This window comes from Accipiter gentilis, chromosome 28 (assembly GCF_929443795.1).
Source record: "Accipiter gentilis chromosome 28, bAccGen1.1, whole genome shotgun sequence".
Taxonomy (NCBI): Eukaryota; Metazoa; Chordata; class Aves; order Accipitriformes; family Accipitridae; genus Astur; species Astur gentilis.
Window position 1 is genome coordinate 18,118,210 of NC_064907.1, and position 21,980 is coordinate 18,140,189.

Below are 21,980 nucleotides of genomic sequence, written 5' to 3' on the forward strand. Positions count from 1 at the left end.
ACACCCTCCTCCTCCGGAAATATTCAGAAACACTTGCACTGAAATATGCATGGCAAAGGAGACGGACATCTCCCTCCTCCCTCCTCTTTGGGGGGGTGGCGGGGGCGGGGGGAGAGGAAGGGATCCACGGGCAGAACTTGCTGCCCTGGGGTCTTGCTGCCAACAGGTCGGTCCCAAAAGGCAGGTCCCCATGTGTTTCAAACCCCGGGGGGGGGCAGCCAGGCAGCGGGGTACTGCGGGAGCACCGTGGGTGGCTGCGGGAGGCCCTTTCCTGCCTCAGTTTCCCCTGTGGCAAGAGAGAGAGATCAGCCCTGCCTCACCCTGTGCAACAGCAGTATGAAAAGCTTGGGGTGGGGGGGCCAAAAAAACCCTTTGGAGCTGCTGCAAACCCACCCTGCTGAACCTGGGGCAGCGGGGCGGCCCGGGGCACCCTGCGCAGGCAAATGGGTGCTGGGTGGTCGGGGCTGGTCCCTGAAGGTGGCAGCACTGGGAGCCGGCTGGAGGGCAGGGAAGCACCCACAGCAGCATCGGGTGCGGAGGGTGATGCCAGGGGAGGCTCTGCCCGCACCCACCCCCTGCTCCCCGGTCCCCGCACCGCTGCCGTCCCCTTCCCCGCATCGCCCCGGCGGTGCGGCAGCAAGGACGTGCCGGTTGCGCTGTGCCACCCCAAAGAGCATCCCGCAGTTTTCCGCTGCTCTCAGGGCCCGGGGTCAGTGGGTGACTTCGGCTTGCGGCGGTGAGGGGCGCGCTGCCGTACGCACTGGGGAGCCGGGAACCTCTGGGTCATCTAAGTCCGAGACAGGTTTTGGTTTGCAAACCCGGAGGTCTTTCCTGCTATTATCCAGCTCGAAGCAACGGAACAATAGCGGTGGCAGCTGGCGCAGTGTGACCCAGAGATAAGGAGACAGCGTGATTAGCAGGAAAACGAAATAGTAGGTCCAGAGCAAAAAGCAGTCCCGAGGGAGCAGCACCGCTGGGAACGACGGGCTTTCCAGCCAGAGGACCGCTAGCAGAGATCAGGCACAGAGCTGGCAGAGACGGGGCTGCAAAACCAGGGCTGATGTTATGGGACAAGGACGAATCTCGGCATCGTGGCCCCGGCCAGGAACCCCAGAGCGACCGGGCAGTGCTGCAGCACCAGCAAGGGGTTTGCAGAGAGACACCACAAAGGCTTTTTTTTTAACCTGAAACCAAGAAACAAAAGAGGAAATGGATGTTTGCGTTTCAACTCTGAGAACTGTGCCATGACACACAACTCTGGAGATGTGAGCGGTTCCCTAATGGGAGAGGACCTCGTGGCACAGCCGGCGCCAAAGCGTGGCAGAGACTGTCCGAATCCACCGCGTCCAACAGCGGTGCCGGAGAAGGGGCTCGACCTTGTGCGAACGCGGCACAGAGGCTGCAAAGCCGGAGCAGGGCGTGAATCCAGCACTCGGCAGGATCGGGGTATCCATCTCGGGATGCTGTGCGAGGGGATGGATGTCCTCCCGGCTAGCCGAAGCCAAAGGCTGTGCAGCCTGGGAAAGCGCTGCTCCCGAGGGCTGCAGGGCTTTGCTTTAACCACCGAAGGAGAAACTGGTGAGAGGCCAAAGGCGAGGGATCTGCACAGCCATTGAAACCAGCCCGGGGGGAATTAGCCATTTCCTAGCAATGAGGAAATATGAGGTTAGCTGAGGACCTGCAGGGCTGCGAGGAGGGAATGGGAAGCGAGTCGCTACCGACAAGTGAGGACAAGCCGGCCGGGGGCTGCGGGGTGAGACCGTCCTCTGCTCGTGGTGCAGGCAGGGGAGGCTGGCAGAGCCGCGCAGCCATCCAGCACCTTCCACCACACCTCTGGATGCAAACCCCGAAAGGCATCTGCCTCACCCCGCAGACAGCCGGGAGTAAACAGCACCGGGCACCCAGGCACAAACTGAGGATGACGGGTGCTTCTGGGCAGGAGCAAAGCTTGGTGGTCCAGGACCACCGTATCAACAAGCCTTTTTTTCTTTTTTTTTTTTTTCCTACCGAGGAATGTTTCGGGCAAACCACATCTGAAGGTGCTCGTGCTCCCGGCGGAGCGGGTGAGGCTGCGAGCTTCCCACTGCCGCGGCTCCGCGCGGACAAACCCAGCCCAAACCGACTCGGAGAGCGAGGTGAAAGAGGAAACAAAACCCCAACACACTTTGTCTCTGTTGAGCATCCCTTGATGGGATGTCTGGGCATCCAGGGCAGCGTCTCATGCAGGCGCAGCCGCTTGCCCTCAATAAAAGCCAGCGTTTGCATCCCGGGGCGCTGCAAGAGCCCGGCTGAACGGCTGCCAGCCCCAGGGAGCGGGATGGGGGGGCTGGGACCCCCAAACCAGCAAGTTCTGATGGGACAGCAAGGTGGACTGGGCTCCTCCAGACAGCCCCACAAAGCTCCTCTGACGATATGCAGCATTTTGGAGGCCCAATAAGAATTGATTATTATTGCTAATTAATGAACCCATCACACCAGGACCAACCTGCACGCCCTTTGCTGCCCGACGGCCCCCTCCGGGTGCTGGCACGGCGCGCAGAGGTGGGGTTGTGGCCCCGTCCTCGCCTCGCCCGCCTTCCCCTATTACTTCAGGAGCCCTAAATTCCTGCTCCAGCCCAGGCTGCCTCTCCCAGGGCCTGCCCGGCTGCCGGGTCACCGCTCACGGAGCGGCAGGGACGGGTCCGCTGTATCCGACACCTCGTGGCCGCCGGCGAAGCCGAGCAGCCGGCTCCTGGTGGATGCACCCACCGCCAACCCCAGCCCCGTGCATGCACCGTGGCACGTCGGGGACCCCCAGGCTGGCGGTTTCATGTGTCCACAGCACGAGGCTTGAGGGCTGGGGGCTCAGCACGGGGCATTGGAGCATCCCACCAGCGGTGCCCATCACCCACCCCGTGGCCGATCTGGAGAGCCCGGTCCCTTCGTGGTGCCGTGGGGATGCTGATGCTCAGCTCGCCTGGAAAATCTCCTACGTTGGCATCCAAAACGGGCCGCGTTGTTTACCCCCGTGTCATGCCGCGGTGTTTCCACCAGCACATGGGGATTAAGAATCTTGACCTATTTCCCGGGGGGTGCAACAAGGCTTAATTCACTGAATGCTTGAGGAGTGCATAAGATCTGCAGATAGAGCCATTATGAAGTGTGAGATATCATTAATTAATTCATAGGTTGATATAGTTATGTGCTTAGATCATCATCAGCTGATCCTGCTAATCTCTTCTTGTGCAAGTACCTGTGCGAGGGGGAGCTGCTGCCTGGCATCCCTTTGCTCCTGGCGAGCTGGATTGTTCCCGCATCGTCCCCACGTGCCACCGAGACCGGGGGGTTGCAAGGGGTGGCCCCCAGTCCCTGTCACTTGATATCCCCTGCCCCTAAATCTACATTTTCCCAGGGTGGTCCCACCAGAGGGGAGATGCCTCCTGCTCTCCATCAGGGGATGGGACCCAGGGCTGCCTCCCCTTGAGCCAGGGGCTGAAACTTTTTCTCATTAGAGTAATTATTTCAATAATGATTAAAAATAGGTCATTATTACCCTGTTGACTTAGGGGTCGTGTTCAGCGCAGGCTTCTTCTGGCCTCCAGCCCAGTTTTGGAAAGAAACACCCCCCATGCACAGCTGGGAGCTGCCGTTGCTCCCCAGGAACATTCGATTTTCACAAGCTCGTTATTATTTTTTTTGAACCCCAAGTCTTCCTCTTCCTCGGCCATCCCATCAGGTGGGTGGGTTTGCTCGGGGAAGGGGCTGGAAGCGTTCGAAGGCAGCACCTCGCGACCCCGTCCTGGGGAGAGCAAAGGGGCGCCGGGCTCCATCCCGCAGCCATGCCTGGGGCTCAGCTCGCTGCCGCAGCCCCCCCAAATCCCCAGGAGCGTGTACTCCCATGGGCCTGTGGCCTTTCAATTCCCTTGGGCTCTGCAAGGCTGGTGCACGCATGGCGGGATGCCCGGCAGATGCAGGCGGAGAGGCCAGCGGTGCCGTGGGTACCACGTTACACCCCATCGAGCCCAAACACACCTGAGCTCACCCAGCTCTATTTTCTCCTGCCCCCTTCCTGGACCTTTCAGATGAAAAAATAAAAAAGCCACGACAGTGGAAAGTCAAGCTAACAAATACAAATAAAACTTCCTCTGGATGCTAAAAATGACAGACGTAGACAGAGAAAAAAAATTATATCGGTGACAATAACAGAGCGCGGAGCTATTTCAGTGCTGGGCTGTTCCATTGCAGCACTCGGCGCTGGGGTTGTGGCTGCTGAAAACCAGCCACTTCCCCAGGGACGTGACGTATTTCCTTTCCATCACAAACTGATTTAGAAGCAAAACTTTCTACATTTAGGCAGTGAAAGACTCAGCTTCTCTTTTCTCTCTCACACCAATGGTGAGCAAATGGAAGGAGAGATAAAGGGGGTGGGACCAGCACAAAGTGACTGTACGTGGCTTCCTCCTTTTTTTTTTTTGCTTCGTTCTTTCTAAATTATCAAAAAGCGAACCAAAAAACCACAATTAATATTTTCCACGCCGTGAAGGCCTTGCGTGCATCCAAGTGAGAGTTTGTGGCTCTGGGCCGGCCAATGCTCCTGCCGCACCGTGTGTTTGCAGCCCTGTGTGTGCCTGGTGCAAGGCCAGCGGCGCCCCGTCCTGCGTCCCCGCAGGGCATCGTCCCACCAGGGTGCCCGCTCCAGCCACCCAGGCAGATTCATGCTCTGGACCATCCCCATCCTCATCTCCATCCCCATCTTCATCTGCATCCCCAGCCCCATTCCCAGCCCATCCCCATCCGCATCCCCATCCCTGTCCCCATCCTCATCCCTGTTCCCGTCCTCATCCCCATCCCTGTCCCCATCCTCATCCCTGTCCCCGTCTTCATCTCCATCCCTGTCCCCATCCTCATCCCTGTCCCCGTCCTCATCCCCATCCCTGTCCCCGTCCTCATCCCCGTCCCCATCCTCATCCCCATCCCTGTCCCCGTCCTCATCCCCATCCCTGTCCCCATCCTCATCCCTGTCCCCGTCCTCATCCCCATCCCCGTCCTCATCCTCACCCCTGTCCCCATCCTCATCCCTGTCCCCGTCCTCATCCCCATCCCTGTCCCCATCCTCATCCCTGTCCCCGTCCTCATCCCCATCCCCGTCCTCATCCTCACCCCTGTCCCCATCCTCATCCCCGCCAGTGACACACAAGGGAGAGGATCAGTCTGGGCTTGCGGCGTCTAGCGAGAGCAAGCCTGGCTCAGACTGGGCAGACGCGGTGTGCGTCTAACTCCTCTCATCTCCAGCTCAAATTAAAACCAAGAATGATGGCGATAATTTCCTAGAAGGATAAACATCCGATCGCCTTTTCTCTCTCGTTCCACCAAAAATAAACACACCAGCCACAAGGAATTAAAGGCAGGGAGGAAAGGATGACTATAGTTTGACTGCAGGATGTCAACAAAGCATGACCTTTCATTTACACCGGTCCCTCCGCATTAACCTAACGGGCCAATTACACCCTCAATAGAGGGTAAGTATAGAAAAAGAGAAGGAGAAATCCAACTTTAGCAGACTTCCATGACATCTCTCTAAGTGTCATTTCCTCTGCTGCTAATCTTAGCGCCGATGGCAAGCCGGGCAGCATGTTTTGTATTTTTTTCCCTGGGTTGTGGTATGTTACCCAGCTTCCTTTTTTTGTTGCTCTTCTTCCCGCTGCATCCTGCAGCTTCACCCAGCGGCGTGTGCCCGGGGTGAACCGGGACCCCCTGGCTCCCGCATCCTCCTTCGCACCTTGCAGCCCGTCACCCCGATCCTTCCCGGTGGGGACCGAGGCCGGCAGAGTTTTGCAGGACCCATGCGACACGCGGCTGGAGTGATTCAGCCCCTGCGAGGTAAACAGACATTTCCTGCTGGAGGGAAAGTCCCAGCCATGTTTAAACCCCCCTGGCACGGAGTGAAAGCCGCTTTCACAGCCAGGGAGGGCAGCCAGGCAGGCACAGGGAGCGAGAAGGAGGCACAGACCTGTTTTCTCTCTTGCATCGGGAACAGGTTGCTCTGGGACAGACCCAGGGACTGATGCAGGGGTGAGATGCAGCAACAGGAGCATCGCCATCCCCTCCAAATGATGCTAGACCTCCCTGCAAGGCTGTGAGCAAGTCCTTCCCTCGTGCCTCGGTTTCCCCTGCCTGCAAAATGCCCCCCCCTCCTCCGGGTTCTTGCTCCCCGTGGTTTGTTCAAAGTGCCCCTGGATGCAGTCCTGGCCATCGGCAGGACAAAATCAGCTTTGTCACAGCGGAGCCACCAAGGACACGCTGCAAGGAGGACTTGCAGGCGGGTGAATCCAAGCCTCAGAGAAAACCGAGTCTTAGATGAAAGCCTAATTAAAGAGCTAATTAAAGGGGAGGTCCGGCTAAGTGGCCAGTAGGCAGAGCTCTTCTGATTTACGGCTTTAATTTCGGTTTTGCTTTCCAAGAGAAGCGGGCTGAGGCAGCGAGCAAGGGCAAAGGCAGGGCAGGGCCAGAGTCAGGCCAGGGCAGTGCCCGGTTCCCACGCTGCCGCCCTGCGCGGTGCTGCCGAGGGACCCCCCGGCTGGGCACCACGGTCCTGCTCCGGAGCCTCTGGGTGACATTGGGCCATGCCCGGCATCACCTGCACGAGGGTCTTGTTGGCAACACCCTGTCGTGTGTCCCCCCCCCCAGCTGCAGGGGGGTCTGCTCCATCCCATGCTGCTGGCACGGACCCCAAAGCAACCAGATTCACCCGGCGCTGGCCAGGCATCGCCCCGCGCTCGCCGCCGGCAAGGAGCTCACGCAGCCCCGTGCGCTCCATCCATGTTTTATTCTGAAAGCTGCAGGCATTAAAGCTTAAGACCCCCAAGGTGCAGGGGGAACATGCTGGGGGTCAGGCCAGAAATAGGGCGAGGGGACAAGAAGGTGATGCCGTTCTTCCCAGGGCACCTCTCGGGATGTTACCCTTGAAGGGAAAGAGAAACCCCTCCCAGGTTTTGGAAGCGGAGGGGCTGGGATTTCTGCTGGGAATCTGGGCTGGTAGAAGGGTGGGTGCATCCTCGGTGGGTCCCGGGGTCTCCTCCCGGTCCGGACGGAGGTGGCTCTGCGGTGCGGGAAAGAGAGTAAAGCTGCGCAGGGGAAGGGCACGATGGCCGGCGCTAATCCTCGTAGTATTTGGTGAGGAACTGGGTCGAGGCCACCGGGGAGCCCAGCCGAAACTGCTCCACGAAGCTCTCCATCGCCCAGGCTCCTGGGAAAAGAGGGAGAGAGGGTAAGCTGGGCTGCGAGACGGGCCAGATCCAGGCTGGGGCTGCACGCTGCGTGCCATGCGCCGGCTGCGGCTCTGCCCGAGGCGTTGCAGACCACATCCTGCAAACAGCGGCAAGCGGGGAGGCACCGGGCTCTGTCCCGTGGGGCCAGAGGGCAGGGAGCCGTGGGGATCCCAGCCCTCAGCATCCCCGGGGTGGGGGTAAATGGCATTGCCCCCCCTCTCCGCCCCTGCTGACCTTTGGAGCCGACCTTCCCACGGCTTCCTATGAGTCCATGCCTGGAAATCCCCCGGCAGCACGTGGGGGAGACAGCAGGAGATCCCCCAGCCCCTTCGCTCGCATGCACTGAGCTGCTGCTCCACAAATTTTTGGAGCCGAGAGTGTTCTTCATTCCTGACCGCCCCCCCCTCCGCGGCTGCCTGCCCTGACCCCGAGGATGCCAGAGATCTGGGGGCAGCTCATGGCTGGAGACAGCCTTGGTTTTTCCTACACTGGAGGTGGCAGGGAAACCCTCTCCGGGGCGGTGGGCAGGAGGGATTCCCTTGTCCCCGTGGGCCAAAAATCCCCCTGCACTTTGCAAGAGTTCAGTGTCGCGCGTGGGTCTGGCTCGTGGTCGGTGCAGCATCCTCCTCCTCTGCCAAAGGGGCTTTCCCCGGCGATGATGGGACCCAAGCGGCTCACGCTGCCACCTCTGTCCCTGCCTGGTGGGACACTGGGTAGGACATGGCCCTGGGGTTGCAGGGCGAGGAAAGGGGCCCGTTGTTTATCTGAAACCCGTCCTCCCCTCCTCTCCCCTTCCTGGCGCTGCTCTTTAATGTCACGCTGCAGACTGGCAGCCCTTATCTGCCTTCACATCTCAGCCCCAACTGGAGCAAACCATCCCCTTTGCTCTTGCAAAAGTGCTGAGCAAAACCCGAGCTGCTGCATCACCCGCGTGGGGTGAAGATGGCTCGGGGTGCCGGCGGAGCCCAGCTCCCACCCCCCTATCTGCCCCCCACCTCGGGCACTGGGTCAGGCCCTACCGTGAATCACCCCACAGCCAAAAAGCCCCCAGTGGGCTCTGCCAATGTTCCCGGTGCCGGCACTGCACCCTGCGACCTCCTGGAGCTGCAATAGGATGCGGTCAGGGAGATGCTCCGGTGTCTTGGAAGGAGGTCCCGGGATGCTCGGGCCGGACCCTGCACCCCGGCATGCCGGCTGGGAGGAGATGTTGAAATGCATCAGGCTACGTGTGGCTGGGGGTGTCCCAGACGTCCCCCCCCGTCGTCACCACCACCCACCGAGGACCCAAACCAAGCCGAGGGCAAGGACAGTCCCGCGTTTCCAGCGGCTCTGGCTCATCACCGCAGCCCAAGTCTGAGGGGGGAGATGCCCCCAACGCAGGATCCCGAGGGGGGAGTTTGGGTTTGCCGGTACCGCTGCCAAGCCAGGCAATGGCTGTGAGCCCTGGCACCCTCCTGCACGGCCGTCGGGCCCCGGCGTGTGCCGCAAACACCTCCATCCCCAAAAACCACCCCGGCAAGGAGGAGCAGCCACTCACTTTGGGGTCTCAGTCCATCCTCCCGCCCCAGCTCCGGGGGTCCCAGCGAGCGTGGTGCCAGGGGAAGGGGTCTCGGGGGGGGGGAACGCTCCCGCTGCACCCACAGCCCTTCGGCGGGCGCCTTTCATCCGCTGGGTTTCAAAGCGCTCGGCGAGCCCCGGGAGGGGGGAAAGCAGCCGGTGCCCCGTGGGATCGGGGTGAAAGCAAGACGTGGCGGCCCCCCGACTCCCAGGGGTGCCGGGAGTTGTCATTGATGTTCGTGAAGCCTCCGGAGAGGCACGGATGAAAGGAGCCGGGAGGAGGCAGAACCGCTGCAGGGCTGCGGGCGCTGGCCCAGGCTCTCGCCGCCACGCGTGGGGCCGGGGTTTTTCCTGACCTACTTTCCTACCTGCCATCGCACCGGTTGTGCCCGTCCCTCTGCGGGAGACGGGACCGGCTGCAGGGAAAGCCCCCGGGCACAGCCGCTGGGGTGGCAAAGCCAGGGGTGATACATCGGGTGGCTACCGGGTCTGGGGGTCTGCACGCCCCCCCCCCCATACCAGATCCAACCCCTCGGGGGCATCCGTAAACCGGGTGCCCCATCCTGGCATGACCGCCTGTACACCCTGGCACAGGGTGACAACTTTCTGCAAACTGTCCCAAATCATGCCGCCGCACCGGCCGGCTCCCAGGACTGGGGACTGCGAGTCACTGGGACCACAGAGCCGGGGAGGGGAGCGGGTGGTTGGCCGGAGAGCCACGGTCACGCTGCTGCCGATCCCTCTCGCCACCAAAACAATACGAGGTTTCATCCATGGCTTGGTCCGTTTTCAAGCTCGTTTCCCAGAGGATTATATCATGGCGCTCAGCCCTTATCTGAGCACCCGCCGGAGGAAGAGGAGCGCCCGCTGACACCCACACGTGCGGCAGCCACCTGATCCCTGAGCACCAGATGGGGAAACTGAGGCACGAGGCAGCTGCTGGGCTCGGGGAGCTCGGGGACCCTCTGGCCCCGCAGGCGATGGGCGCACGGGGCTGTTTCACAGCCCCACCATTGCACCCTACCCCCCCAAAACAACCGGTCCCCGCCTTCTCCCGGCCCCGCAGCGCTGGGGGCACGTTGCCGGCTGTAATTTATCAGCCTCATCAGCGGGGCCGTTCTCCCTGATAGGAGCCCTGATGCTTTTCTGCCAAGATTAATGATGTCCCAGCGGAGGTAGGCGGGAGGCCGCCAGCTGCTTTGGTCACCATTAACTTGCACCCGGGGACTTCAGGCGGGACCGTGTGCTCCCCGCAGCCCTTCGCTGCCTCCCATCCCAGCCACAGCCTTTCCCTCCCCGCCGGGGCCCAGTCCAACCCGATTTTCCAGCTGGGTGGATCGGAGGCACACAAGGTCGGCTCATGAGTCAATGCTGCAGCCCCGATGTGAAGCCGGAGCTGGAGAAGGATGGAGCCACGGTGAGGGCGACTAGCCGGCCTCATCCCCGCTCCCTGGTCCCCAAAGGACTTGCCTCTCCCTGGAGGCAAACATTTCTGGGAGGCAAAAGTCCATTCCCGGTTGTAAAATGCCTTTCCGGGGCAGGAGGAGGTTTGGGGATGCTGGGGAGCATCTCCCCATGCTCACTGGAGCTGGTGGGCATCTGGCACCGGGGCACGGCAGGGGGGAAGCAGAGGGTGGTACGGCACTGCCCGGCAGCTGCAATTAAGCCTCAAGATCTGCTAATTAATGTTCCCCTACAAGAAAAAGGAAGGAGGTGGAAAATGAACGGTCTCCATCCTCCCGCGGGTTGCAGATGGGTGAAAAGGTCCCCGAAAAGCGGCTGCCATACCACCCCGCCATGGCCGGGCTTCAGCGGACGCCTGAATTCCCCCGGCCGAGGGATTTTCCCGCAGCTCGCTGCAGCAGGCAGCAGAGCCCCACCGCCGGATCGAGAGCTCGCAGCGGGTGCCAACGCCTCGGGATGCGACGGGTGGCTTTGACATTTTGCAGACCACAAACTATTATCTTGCATCTCGCCAAAATACAAACACGGCTTGTAACCCTCCTGGGGAGGGAAGCGGGGCGAGCGGGGAGGAAGGGCTTTGCGCTGCCTGACGGTGCTCGTATGGCCTTGGGGACACTCCGAGGGTCCCCAACTTTGGTCCCAAGAGGGGACAGAGCTGGCGCCCAGTGACAATTTGCTTGCACGGCTGCAGCACAGTCAAAAAGTGGAGTGAATCAGACTCCAGTGGAGAAACTGAGGCTCCGAGAGAGTTATTTGACCAAGGTTGCACAGTGAAAGAGCTGGCTGGTACAGGGATTGATCAGAAACGCTCGCAGAGAAGGATCAGATTATTTTTTTTTTTTCCTGACGAAACAAGTCTTTCTGCTCAAGAGCCACCCTGGAGAAACACCTCTGCTGTAAACAACTGATTTCACCATTGCCACCAGCGACGGGCTCGCTGCAGGGAGCGGCATCGAGGGGACGTGAGCGGGGTGCTGCAGCCCTCCTCCAGCTCCGCCACTGCCTGCCCACACGCCCTTGGGCATGGCACCCGACCCGCTGCCCATCAGTGCCATCCCAGCCTGGATACCCCCAAGGTAGGGTGGGCACCAGAGACCACCGGCCACCGCGGAGCCATCCTCTCTCCCTTTGAGCTGCCGGCATTGCAAAGCCAGGCCGGGGGGAGAAGTAGCACAGATTTATTTTCCACGCTCACCATTGCCCCTCGCTTTTTAATTTCCCAGGGATTTGTACAAGGAGCGGCTCTTTCCGAGGAGCAGGGACGTGGCGGACGGGCAGGTCCTGGTTTAGTGCCCTCTTCTGGAGGCTCCTACCCCTCGGCTCCACCACCAAGCTCCTGCCATCCTTCCTGGCACACACCACCTTCCCCAGTTTGGCCCTGCTCGGCCCAGGACCTTTCCCCGTTCGGCCTCCAAAGCGCAGTCCATGCCTTTGCTTGGGCGGAGGGCGAAGGAGAGAGCGTCTCTGCGAGCTGAGCGGTGAGAGAAACGCTCTCGTGGGGCTCCGTGTTCTCCCCGAGCAGGGTCTACCCAGGGGACAAGCGGCCAGAGGGATGGATGCATGGCACAGCGCTGGTGGTACACGGCGCAGGGATGCGGCGCTGGATGCTGGATGCGTCCGGAGGTTGGGATGGGCCAGCGCCGCTCCCGTCACCTACCGGGTGCTCCGGTCAGGACATCGCTCCCTCGCCGGGATTAGCACCTGGTGGCGATGGGTGCCACCATCTTTGGTGAGATGGAGATATCGCTGCCACCAGATGTAGGGCAAAATAAAAGCAAGAAGAAGGGGCTGGTTTAAGGCCAAGCAAGATGGAAAACCCCAAGCAAGGCTGCAAGCTGCGCCTGCAGCATCACCAGGTGAACCCACATCTCTTGTACCACAGGAGGAGAGGACCAAGGCAGAGCCACAGAGGACCGGGCTGTGTTTCTCACCCGTGGTCCACTGGGGTCAGCGTCAGGCCCTCCTTGTTTCCAAGTGCTGCCAAAGGTGTTTTCTCCTCTCCCCGTGCGCTGCCTTCGCACCGTGGGGTCAGACCCCCGTGCTCAGCCGCACAGGGCTGGATGCACCAGCGGTTTGATTGGTGTTCATCCCATTATGGTCCCTGGGGATGGATTTATTTAAAACCCTTGAGAAACCAAAATTTCAGCCTTTGACTGCTTTTAGGGCTCATGCCCCTCTTACCAGCTGCCCTGGGAATTAAAGAGATGGGCTGCCGGCGGGTGGTGGTTCAATCCAGCAGCACCCGCCGGACAGGCCAAGCCTGTGATGCAGCAGTGAAATGGTTAAAAATAACCTTCAACCAACGACTTAAATTACAGCCTCTGCCGAGACAGCCGCAGCTGCCTGACAAACGGCGATGCTCAAGCATCAGATGTTGCGGAGAAAATATCCGCTGCTGTTTTAACGGGTCTTTCCCAGGGAGCCTGGGAAGGGCTGAGAAACTTGAGGATGGGATGGAGACAGTGCAGGGTGGGGAGCACCCAGCCACCCTGCACCTCGGGGGACGGGGGGACGGCGGGGGGACCCTCCGCAGGACACATGGGTCTGGTGGCTGAACCCCTTTGGGTATGAAATTTGGGGGCTGGAGGTGCATATTCTGCTAATAAGAGGATTTATCTGGAAAAAGCTCTTTGGTGGGTGTTCCAGGCTCCCTTCCCAGCCCCGGGATGCTGGGATGGGGATGCGGGTGCATGGCCCCAGGTGACACCAGTGGACCCCTCTCCTCCCACCACGCCAGGGACGAGGGGCCGGGGAAGCACCCCACTCCGCTAGCAGGGAGGGTGGCTTCAATGCATGTCATTAAGAAGCAGAGCTAATGAGCCAGAAAGCAAACCGAAGGGCAGAAATCACCCACAGAGAGACTCGCAGCAGCAGCAGCCCGCTCCGACCACGGGACAAGCACCACAGCCCCACACCGGGTGGGTTTCGGGGTCTCTCCCAGCACGGGGGTCCGGGGAGACCGAGTTTCCCCGAGCTCCCCCGCCGCTGCCTGCCTTCCCCCGGGATGTGCAGCGTTGGTTAACACGGCGCAGGGGTGAGTCAGGCCGGCACAGACAAGACGCACCGACCTGACCTGCCTATCGAGCTGTGCTCATGTGGTCCTGGCTGGGAAAGTTTTGAAATTTCCCTTGTCGAGGCCACGTGAACCGCAGTGCCCCGTGCTCCAGCCCAGGCTGCGCCAGAACCATCCGGGGAAGGAACCCACGTTTTGCATTTTGGAGGATGGATCCTTGCCCGTGCCGGGGGTCCCGCAGGTGACCCCACGCCCCAGGGTGCACCCATCCGGGATGAAGCAGTGGGGATGGTCTCATCAAGTCTTGGGGGGGGGGGGGTCTCGGCTGCTTGCCTCCATCCTTGGCGTGCAGCTTTTTGGGAGACGGCAGCCCTGTCCCTGCACCGCGTGGGGTGGAGACGAGCTGGGAGTTGGCGGGCGTTGTGTCAGCCCGGTTTGAGCAATCTTTTGCTAAACCATCTCCACGGCTGATCCTTATCTGCGTGCTCCGAGGTGGCGGTGATGCAACTCCCGCGGCTCGGGAAGGGGGGACGTACCAGCAAGGACTCATCCCGATTTCACAGCCCACGAGATCTCTCCCTGCTTCCGATCCCGCTAGCCAGGCCGTTACCAGCCATTTTGCCCAGAGTTTCTGCTGCCTTGCAAGGACTTAACACCCCATCCGTGTTCCGTGTAATGATTTGAAGTCCCTTTGCACCAAATGAGCATCGCCAGCCCGGCACTTTTGGCATGCCCGAGCACATGGCATTATCCGTACCCCCAGGAAAGCCACTCGGGGCATGGCATGGGGCCGGGAGCGAGGGCACGGCTGTTCCTTACCCAGCGAGACCCGCTCCTCGGGGCTCAGGGCGATGGCCTCGTGAGCCGGCTGCTCGTACAGGCGGAGCTGGTAGCGGTGGTACCCGCTGCGGGGTGGAGGCGTGGGCCGGACGTAATCTGGGGATGCAAAAGATAACGGCTGAGCATCCCGCCCAGCGGGACCCGCTTCCCACCATAACCACATGCCCACCACCCCGCTCCGGGCTGGGATCGGTTCTCCCACCCAGCGCCGTGCACCGAGGCCCCTCGCCACGCGTGGGGCTGGAGGGAGAAAGCGCTCAGCAGCTCACGTATTTCACGGGCAAGAGCAGCCACTGTGCCCCCCCCCCAAACCTGCCCACTCCCTTATCACCGCCTGGATCCCCCCCATCTGCCTGGGGGCCAGCTCCTGTTTTCCTTCTCCTGAAATAACCTGCCCCCAGCCTCCCGCTGCGCCAGCACCGCCCTCTCCTCCTCCTCCTCCTCCTCCTCCTCCTCCTCCTCTTTCAACTTCAGAGCCCCGGGGTGCTCCTCGCCTCCCTGCCGAGTGCCTCAATTTCTCCTCCATCACCCTTCCTATCCCTGCACCATCCCCGCCATGCCCTCTCCCCATTCCCCCCACACTGGGTGCAGCCTCCCCTGGATAGGGCCACGCAGGGACCTGCTTCGGTGGGGGGGGACACAGGAGTCTGAGACCCCCAGCACCCCGCCGGTGCATGGCCAGCACCCCTCACCCTCCCGGCTACCCCGTGGGGGTCTGGGGTGCCTGGAACTCTGCCGGCTGGGCTCCAGCTTGCCGGGCTTTTGAAGTCCTCCTGCACCCAGATTTGGAGGAGGAGGATGCTCTTGTGGTCGAAGCAGCGGGTTCTCAGGTGCTGGAAGTCCGGGGTTGTTTCCTCACCTGGCTACAGATATTCAACACGCACAGGCGGGCACGTCCCCGGCTGCACGCTGCGCTGCATGCACGCCCTTAACCCAGCCAAAGTGGGAGCGAGCAGCGCACAGCTGCCCAGATGTGGGGCCTGCAGCTGGCTCCGGCCATAGGAGCATCGTTGCCGGCTGGTGAGGTCAGAGAGGGCTGGTTGTCCCCAGGAGAGGGACATCCAGGGAGAGACTCCCCCCGATGCACGCGCGGCGCTGCCAATGCCGGCAGCCGCCCGTCATCCTGCATCAGGGATGGAAGGACGTGATGCCAAGGGATAAGATGCTGAAGCTCCTCCAGGATTCGGTCACCCCCAGCAGGGTGAGCCCCGGGCCCCTCTTCCCCACCCCCTTAGGGTGTAAACTCCGTGAGCCTGGCCTGTTTTTAAACCGAAAGTCTCTGTCGGTGCAACATCACAGAAGTTGTTGGGATTCACCCGCTTTTATCTCGTGTTTTTTCTTTTTGATTGTATTTCCACCACCACCACACCCCCCCGCCCCTTTTGCGCTGGTTTGGAGCTCTTCCAACCGCTGGGGAGTCTTTTAACCTCTTTTGCCTCCAGAAAAATAAGAGAAAAAGTGGCTCCTATTTCAGACAGCACCCAGCTGCGCCCTGCAGAAACCCTTCGTGTCCCTCCCTTGCGTCCCGGCGTGCTCGTCCCCACCGGGCACAGCCAGCTCTGCCACCGTCTCGTCGCCGCTCCCAGCCTGGGCTGCAGGAGACCCCATCCCCCCCGTGTCGGGGTCTGCACTCACCCGTCAGCACAAGCCCTTTGACGTCCCCGGTCCTCAGATCCGCACCCTGAAAGGACAAGAAGATGGGGGGTGAGTTGCTACTGGGACCCCCAGGAGAAAGATGTGGAGGGGATGGACCACTCCTGCCCCCCCGGCTGCACCCGCTTCTCCCCAGGGATTCGTTTTCCAACATTTCCAGTGTTTTCCTTGCAAATATCATTAGGGAGACAGGGCAGGGGGAGAAGGAGCACGCCAGGGCCTTTCTTTGGCTATTTGGGATTCAGAGGCTCTACGCACGGTGCCCCGGCACACCGGCAGTGCCGTCACCGCGCTGTCACCTGCACACAGGGACCATCAGTGATCCGGCGATCCAGGTGGGTGGTCCAGGCTGTGGCACACCGGGAGAGCCACGATAGCCCGTTAAAAGCCACGGTGCTGCTTTGCATGCAGGTTTTTGGGAGGGGAGAAGCGTGTCGGCTGGGAAGGGGCCGGCAGTGGAGGACCGCAGCGATTTGCACCGGCATTCCCGTGGCAAAGCTTTGCCCCATCGCGGTGGTTTTGCTCTCAACCGAAACTCCTGCCTGGTGAGCAAGCCCCACCGCCCGGCGGGCTTGGCTCTCCATCCCTGGCCTGGGACGCTTCCCTGGAAGAAGGAGGCTTTGCCGAGACCACCGAGCATCCCGCTGGAACTGGATTAATGGCAAGGGGGCAGCGGCGGGATCTTCGGCCGCATCCTGGCCCCTCGCAAGCCACCTCACCCCTGACCTGCTGTGCTATTCTCGGCCGGCCCCCACCTCCCACCAGTGCCGCCGCCAGCGCTTGTAAATCCTCTCCTACGGCACCCGTTATTCCAGTCCTGCCCACACACACGCCGCTGCCAGGGCTCCTCCGTCCTAACCTGCCCTGGGAGTTATTACCCTGAAAAAAAGATGCATCAGATAACTGCAAGCAAAAGTGCACGCGGGGAACATGGTCGGTTCCCCGGCTCTTTGGGATCAAAGCTTTGCTTTCTCCCAAAAGAAACCTGCTTTGCACTGAGTCACAGCAGGCGACAGCGTCCTGCGAGCTGCCGGTGGCACAGCAAAGGTCACCGGGAAGCCAAGTGCCCGCTCAGGTCCCTGGCTATCGGCTCCCCAACGCTGGCTCGCCACCTGGGCAGCCGGAGCCGAAAATAACCCGATGAGAGAGGTGATGACTAAGATTTTGGGCAGCGACTGGCAGGTTTGGATGCCTTGGGTCCCAGGGGGAGGGGAAGGTGGCACACGGACTGCCGGGGGAGAAGCACCCCAGGGTGTGCCGGAGGGGGACACGAGGCCGTGGGGCTATGCTGGCTGCTCTCTCCCTGCCTAGTCTGCCCAGATGTGCGAGCACAACCTGCCCAGATGTGCGCGCCGGCTCCACCCAGATGTGTGCTACCAGCCCACCCATGCGTGTGCATGCCCGTGCTGCCCAGGTGATGTGCGTGCCTCTTCCATCCAGATGCGCACATCTGCTCTCCCCAGCCATTGCATGCCCAGCCCCTCCAGCTGTGCCCGCTCCCCCCAGATGTGCCGGTCTTGGCTGCGGGGCTGAGCTGGCGGAGGAAGCTCGCAGCAAACCCCAAGCTCGCCATGCGGCCGGGCCGGCTGCCAGTCCCCGCTCTTCAAAGGCAGGGACTGAGGTTTTTTTCTGTTCCGGGTAGGGCTGCTCCCGTGCGGGGACCTCGCTGCTATTCCTGGCTTTGCCATGGGCTTATCGGGAGAAGCCGGGCCTCCTCCCTGTTTTTTTGCCTGCTGATGTGGGTTGCCTGCTCGCCCCAAGATGCAGTGGGTTCTGGCTAGCCCCGGGGATGGGAGAGTCAAAGGATAAAGTTCCTTTTAAGAGGCGAGAACAGGAAGAGGGCGGGAGGGAGAAAGTAGGGATGAGCACTGTAAACCCTGCCTTTTTTTTTTTTTTTTTTTTTTTTGTAATAGTAAACAGCTATTCTGGAAGCAAGGGAGCAAACTCTGCTCGCAATGGGCACAGGCTCCAGGGCTGTAGAAGAGGCTGGCGGGGTCGGGTGTGAAGCCCCGCTTGCTCCTGCAAGCTTTCCTTCCCGGGGTTCCACCGCCTTCCCCGGGGCAAGGGGGACCTGCAGCTGGGAAGCGGGTATTTGCAAGTGTCGGGGGAATGGTTTGCAGGGAGGAATAACTCCCCGCTCCAGCCCATTGCCCCTTTGCTGAAATGCTGGTGAGGGCAAGGGGAGCATCGCACGCCGGTGGCCCCCAAAGATCCCTGCCACGAGCGGAGCTAATGGACGCTGATGAGCTGCCGGGTTTATTAATGCCCTTTTATGAGAGCATTAATAGTTCCTAATGACACCATTTGAGCTTCCGAGTCTTTTATCTTCTTCTCTCTTTCCCCTGCCGAGGACACAGTGTAGGAGGTGGAATTAAATATTTCCACCCTCAGGTCCGTGCTGTGTGGTATCAAGTGCTGGTGGAGCACGGGATGCTGGTGGGATGCTTGCGCGGAGACCTGGACAGGCTTAAAAATCTGTGCCGTGCAATTTCTGTGCCAGGACCTCCTCTCTGTACTCTTTTCCTCGGCCAAAAGAGTGGAGAAAATTATTCCCCCCTCATTCCCGACACTCCTTTACCAAGCTGGACACCGGCTGCACCGGGGCTCTCCGGTAGATCGCATCCAGCCCTCGGTGTTGCCTGCTGCACGTCGCAGCGTAGGGCGGGGGGGGGGGGGGGAATAAATAAATACAAATAAATTAAGAAGGCAGTGAGTCACATTTTGTTTTCCTCTTGATCTTTTTTTTTTTTTTTTTTTTAACTTTCCTTTCTTCCCCTTCTCCAGAACGTGTCTGATCCCATCAGAGAGGAGGGGAAAGGGATGGGTGGCGAGCGCGCCAGCGATTCGCCCGGGCGAGGACGGAGGGTTATGGAAAGTGGGTGTGGGAATCGGCACAATCGCTGGCAGGGCACCAGGACAAACAGATGACGGATGGGACCCAGGGCTGCGCAGCAGAGCGGGGCTGGGCTGCTGCCGCCTTGCCGGGAGCGTGCCCCAGCCCGGCCCCGGGGACCCCATGGGATTTATCCGGGTGCTGGGGGGCCGCATCCCGCGGGGCAGCAGCCGAGGTGCCGGCCCGGCAGCGTGCTGATACGATTAACCAACAATTAACCAAGTGGGGAAGTTAATCCCCAAACAAACAGGGCTCCTCCTGCGCTGCTCGCTTATGGCACGCTAGCTTGACGGGGGGAAGGCGGCTTCAAAGCCGGCACAGCCAGGAGCCCAGATTTGTTATTCTCTCTTTCTGTGATCTTTATAATGAGGTCAGGATTTATGAATCGGCTCTCGGGAGCGCAGGGGAGCATCCCGGGCAGGGCAGAGCCGCCAGGATGGCAATCCAGCCTTCTGCAAGCGGAGCAGAGGCTCGAACACAGAATAAAGGAATAAGACGCTAATTGCAGCTGGATACGGATCTGTTCAACCGTGTCCTTGCAGGGGAAGGTGCACGCTTTGGGTTTTCCTCCTCTCCACCAAAGCCAGCACCAGTGGTGAGGATCGCTCCTACCCCAACTCCCAGAAACGTTCAGTCTCGTCCTGCTTTCCAACAAAAAGCATGTGAGAAAAAATCCCGGTCCAAGAGAAACTCTCCCTCCAATTATTTCTGCATGGAGGGAGGCCATGTGAGAGCAGGGCAGGGCCGAGCGAGCTCCCAGCACTCCCAAACTCTGGCATTTCCCAGCTCAGCTGCCCGTTTGCATTTTAGCTCACTTCCACACCGATCCCCGCACCGGGCATGGGATGGTGCCGAATTGCCCCAGCTCGCCCACGCCACGCCGACCCTCTCCCTGCCGGCACGGCTCCAGACCACCCTCGCTTTTCCGATCACCATCAAGCTGGGGTTTCGTGCCCGAAGGAGACTGTCAGCCCCTACCATGCAAATCCTTGTTTTATTATAAATGTCACATCCCGTTATGCCAACGTTGTTATGCCACTGAATTAAAGCTTGGCGCGTCCACGTCGTGTTCTCTCCATCGGGAAAGGAATTAGTAGAAAAAGAAAAATACAGAGAAAGACATGGAAGGAGTTCATGGAAGAAAAGCCCACCAAGGTGGGGATGTCCTTGTGCTGCCACGAGGGGAAGGGCACGGTGGGGAAGGGTCTCTCCCGGCTACTGTATTACCCGGGAAAGTGTTTTAACAGCAGATTCCCAGGGCAGGGAACGACTTAGCATTGGCCATGGTGGAAAAAGGTCCCGGGTGCTTGTGGCAACCGAGGTTTGTGGGGAGCTCGTGCACACAGGGAGCAAGGATGCTCCCCGGCATCCCTGGTCTGGGACGGCCCTGTACCCCCAAATCTGCCCGTGCACCCGCCTGCACCCGCAGGCTTTGGAGGAAACCAGAGCTCCCTCCCCGCCTTTCTGCATTAGAAATGCAGCCGTTTGGCTTTAACAAGGCTGCGATTTTCAGCGTTGCAGCAGACCCAGCGGGGTGCATGCACACCCCGGCTGGTACCACGCTGCCCGGCCCATCCACCGCGCCCGCTGGCTGCTGACCAGGTAAATCAGGAGAGAAGCTGGGAAATCAAGGATTATGAACATCCCGACACCCCACGCACGCTTTTGGCTGCCCAGCCCGTGGGATGCAGCTCCCTGCACCCCTCCTGCTTCTCACCGGCACGTCCCGGAGGTGCCGGAGCCCTCTCCTGCTTCGTCTCCATGTGCTCAGCCCTGAGCTGGGAGAACCACGGTCACCTTGCTGCAGAGAGGAGACCGAGGCTTGCGTCCCTGAGGCCACAGATAAACCCACACCGAAGCCTGGCAGAGCACCCAGAGCCGGTGCCGGATCCCATCGCGCCCCAAATCTGGAGAAACCTCCCCTTCCCGCTGGAACCAGGCCAGCTTCCCCAACCCCAAGATGTTATCCTCAGCCTCTGCTCTCTGGTGCTTCCCCATAGTCCCAGTTCCCAGATCCTCGGGATGACTCAGGGCCCTCAGCTTTTGCTCAGAGCCAGTTTTGCTCCTCTGGCACAGCTGGAGTTGTGGCACAGGCCACCCCGGACCCGAGGCAGAAATGATCCCCAGCATCTCACCGCCACCAAAACACGAGTACCCCACGCCTCCAGCCTAACTTTCCGCCTGGCTCTTAATTGCCCAGCCACTTTGCTTTTCATGCATGCAAATGACAGGAGATTAATCCACTGCTTGAGAATCTCCTGATCCTCTCGGCAGGCTCCGGCGATGCGCGGTCCAGCACCGCGTCCCCGGGGACCTGCCGAGCTACACAGGGCCGGATACGTGCGATTGCCCCAGCCCCGGTTGCCGGTCCCCCATTACCCATAGCCCAAGCCCATTATTTAATTTCCCTTAACTCTCACGGAGTTTCACCATTCCGGGTGATATTTGGCTTGTTCGCTGTCAGTCTGCGCATGAAAGTTTGGTAAACTACATCCGAGCCACATACAGGCGCAGGAATAGTGGAAAAGGGGCATTTCTTTCTGCGGGGAACTTCTCTTTGGGGCAGATCCAGAACCTTAGTGGGTGGCGAGGAAAAGCTAAACCCGGGAGGGTTGGTACCGCTCAGCCGGTGGACCTGTCTGGTTTTCGACTGACACGGCTACAAGCACCGAAACCGCTTGCCTTTAATACCATTGCTGCACGAATATGCACCGAAGCACTACGCAGCCTCATCCAAAAACATGAACTGAGGCTCGTTAGAGCCCCTGGAACCCTCCCCGAGGGTCCTCAGGGAGCAGAAGCAGCTCGAGGGGTCCCGTTGCCACCCTTGGGTCCCTGATGAAGGCAGTGATCTGCCCGGGTCGGACCAGGACCTGGTGGCCACGCTGGGATGTCACCGCTCCGACACAGCGCCGAAGAGCCTCTCCTCTGGCTTTCCAGGGTCAGCATCGCCGACGATTTACCCCGATTGCTTTTAGGATTATTAGGTAGCGATTACAGCTTCTTGGCGTGGCCCAGCTTTTTTTCTAGTTCGCTATAAATGGGGAAGGCTACCATAAAAATATATTAAAAAATAAATATCAGGCACGGTTGTAATTTAAATTAATGCCTGTCTGATACACCCTAATGCCCCAGGGAAGGACATGCTATAGGGTTATTAAGTAAGCAAAATAAACATAAATCACCTCGGTGTTTGGCTCTTTGCAAGGTTTTTTAATCTAGGAGCATGAAAGCAGCAGAGACAAAATGCTGCACTTAATAACCTGAACCGTACAGGATCCGCACGCTGCAGAGACCTTCACTGGGCTCCCAC

The 21,980-nt window shown here is 60.2% G+C and overlaps 1 protein-coding gene across 8 annotated transcripts in view; it reads right to left on the reverse strand.

Moving 5' to 3' along the window:
• Positions 1 to 6,786: 6,786 nt before the first annotated feature.
• The window catches only part of PEBP4 (phosphatidylethanolamine binding protein 4), an 80,798-nt gene continuing 65,604 nt past the window's right edge, over positions 6,787 to 21,980 (reverse strand). For all 8 annotated transcript variants that reach the window (XM_049830799.1, XM_049830793.1, XM_049830800.1 and 5 more), the window contains 3 exons: positions 15,757 to 15,802; positions 14,101 to 14,217; positions 6,787 to 7,225 (listed from right to left, as the gene is read on the reverse strand). In XM_049830799.1, the coding sequence (XP_049686756.1) occupies positions 7,134 to 7,225; positions 14,101 to 14,217; positions 15,757 to 15,802 (255 nt within the window). In that variant the 3' untranslated portion in view covers positions 6,787 to 7,133. The remainder of the gene's footprint in view (positions 7,226 to 14,100; positions 14,218 to 15,756; positions 15,803 to 21,980) is intronic.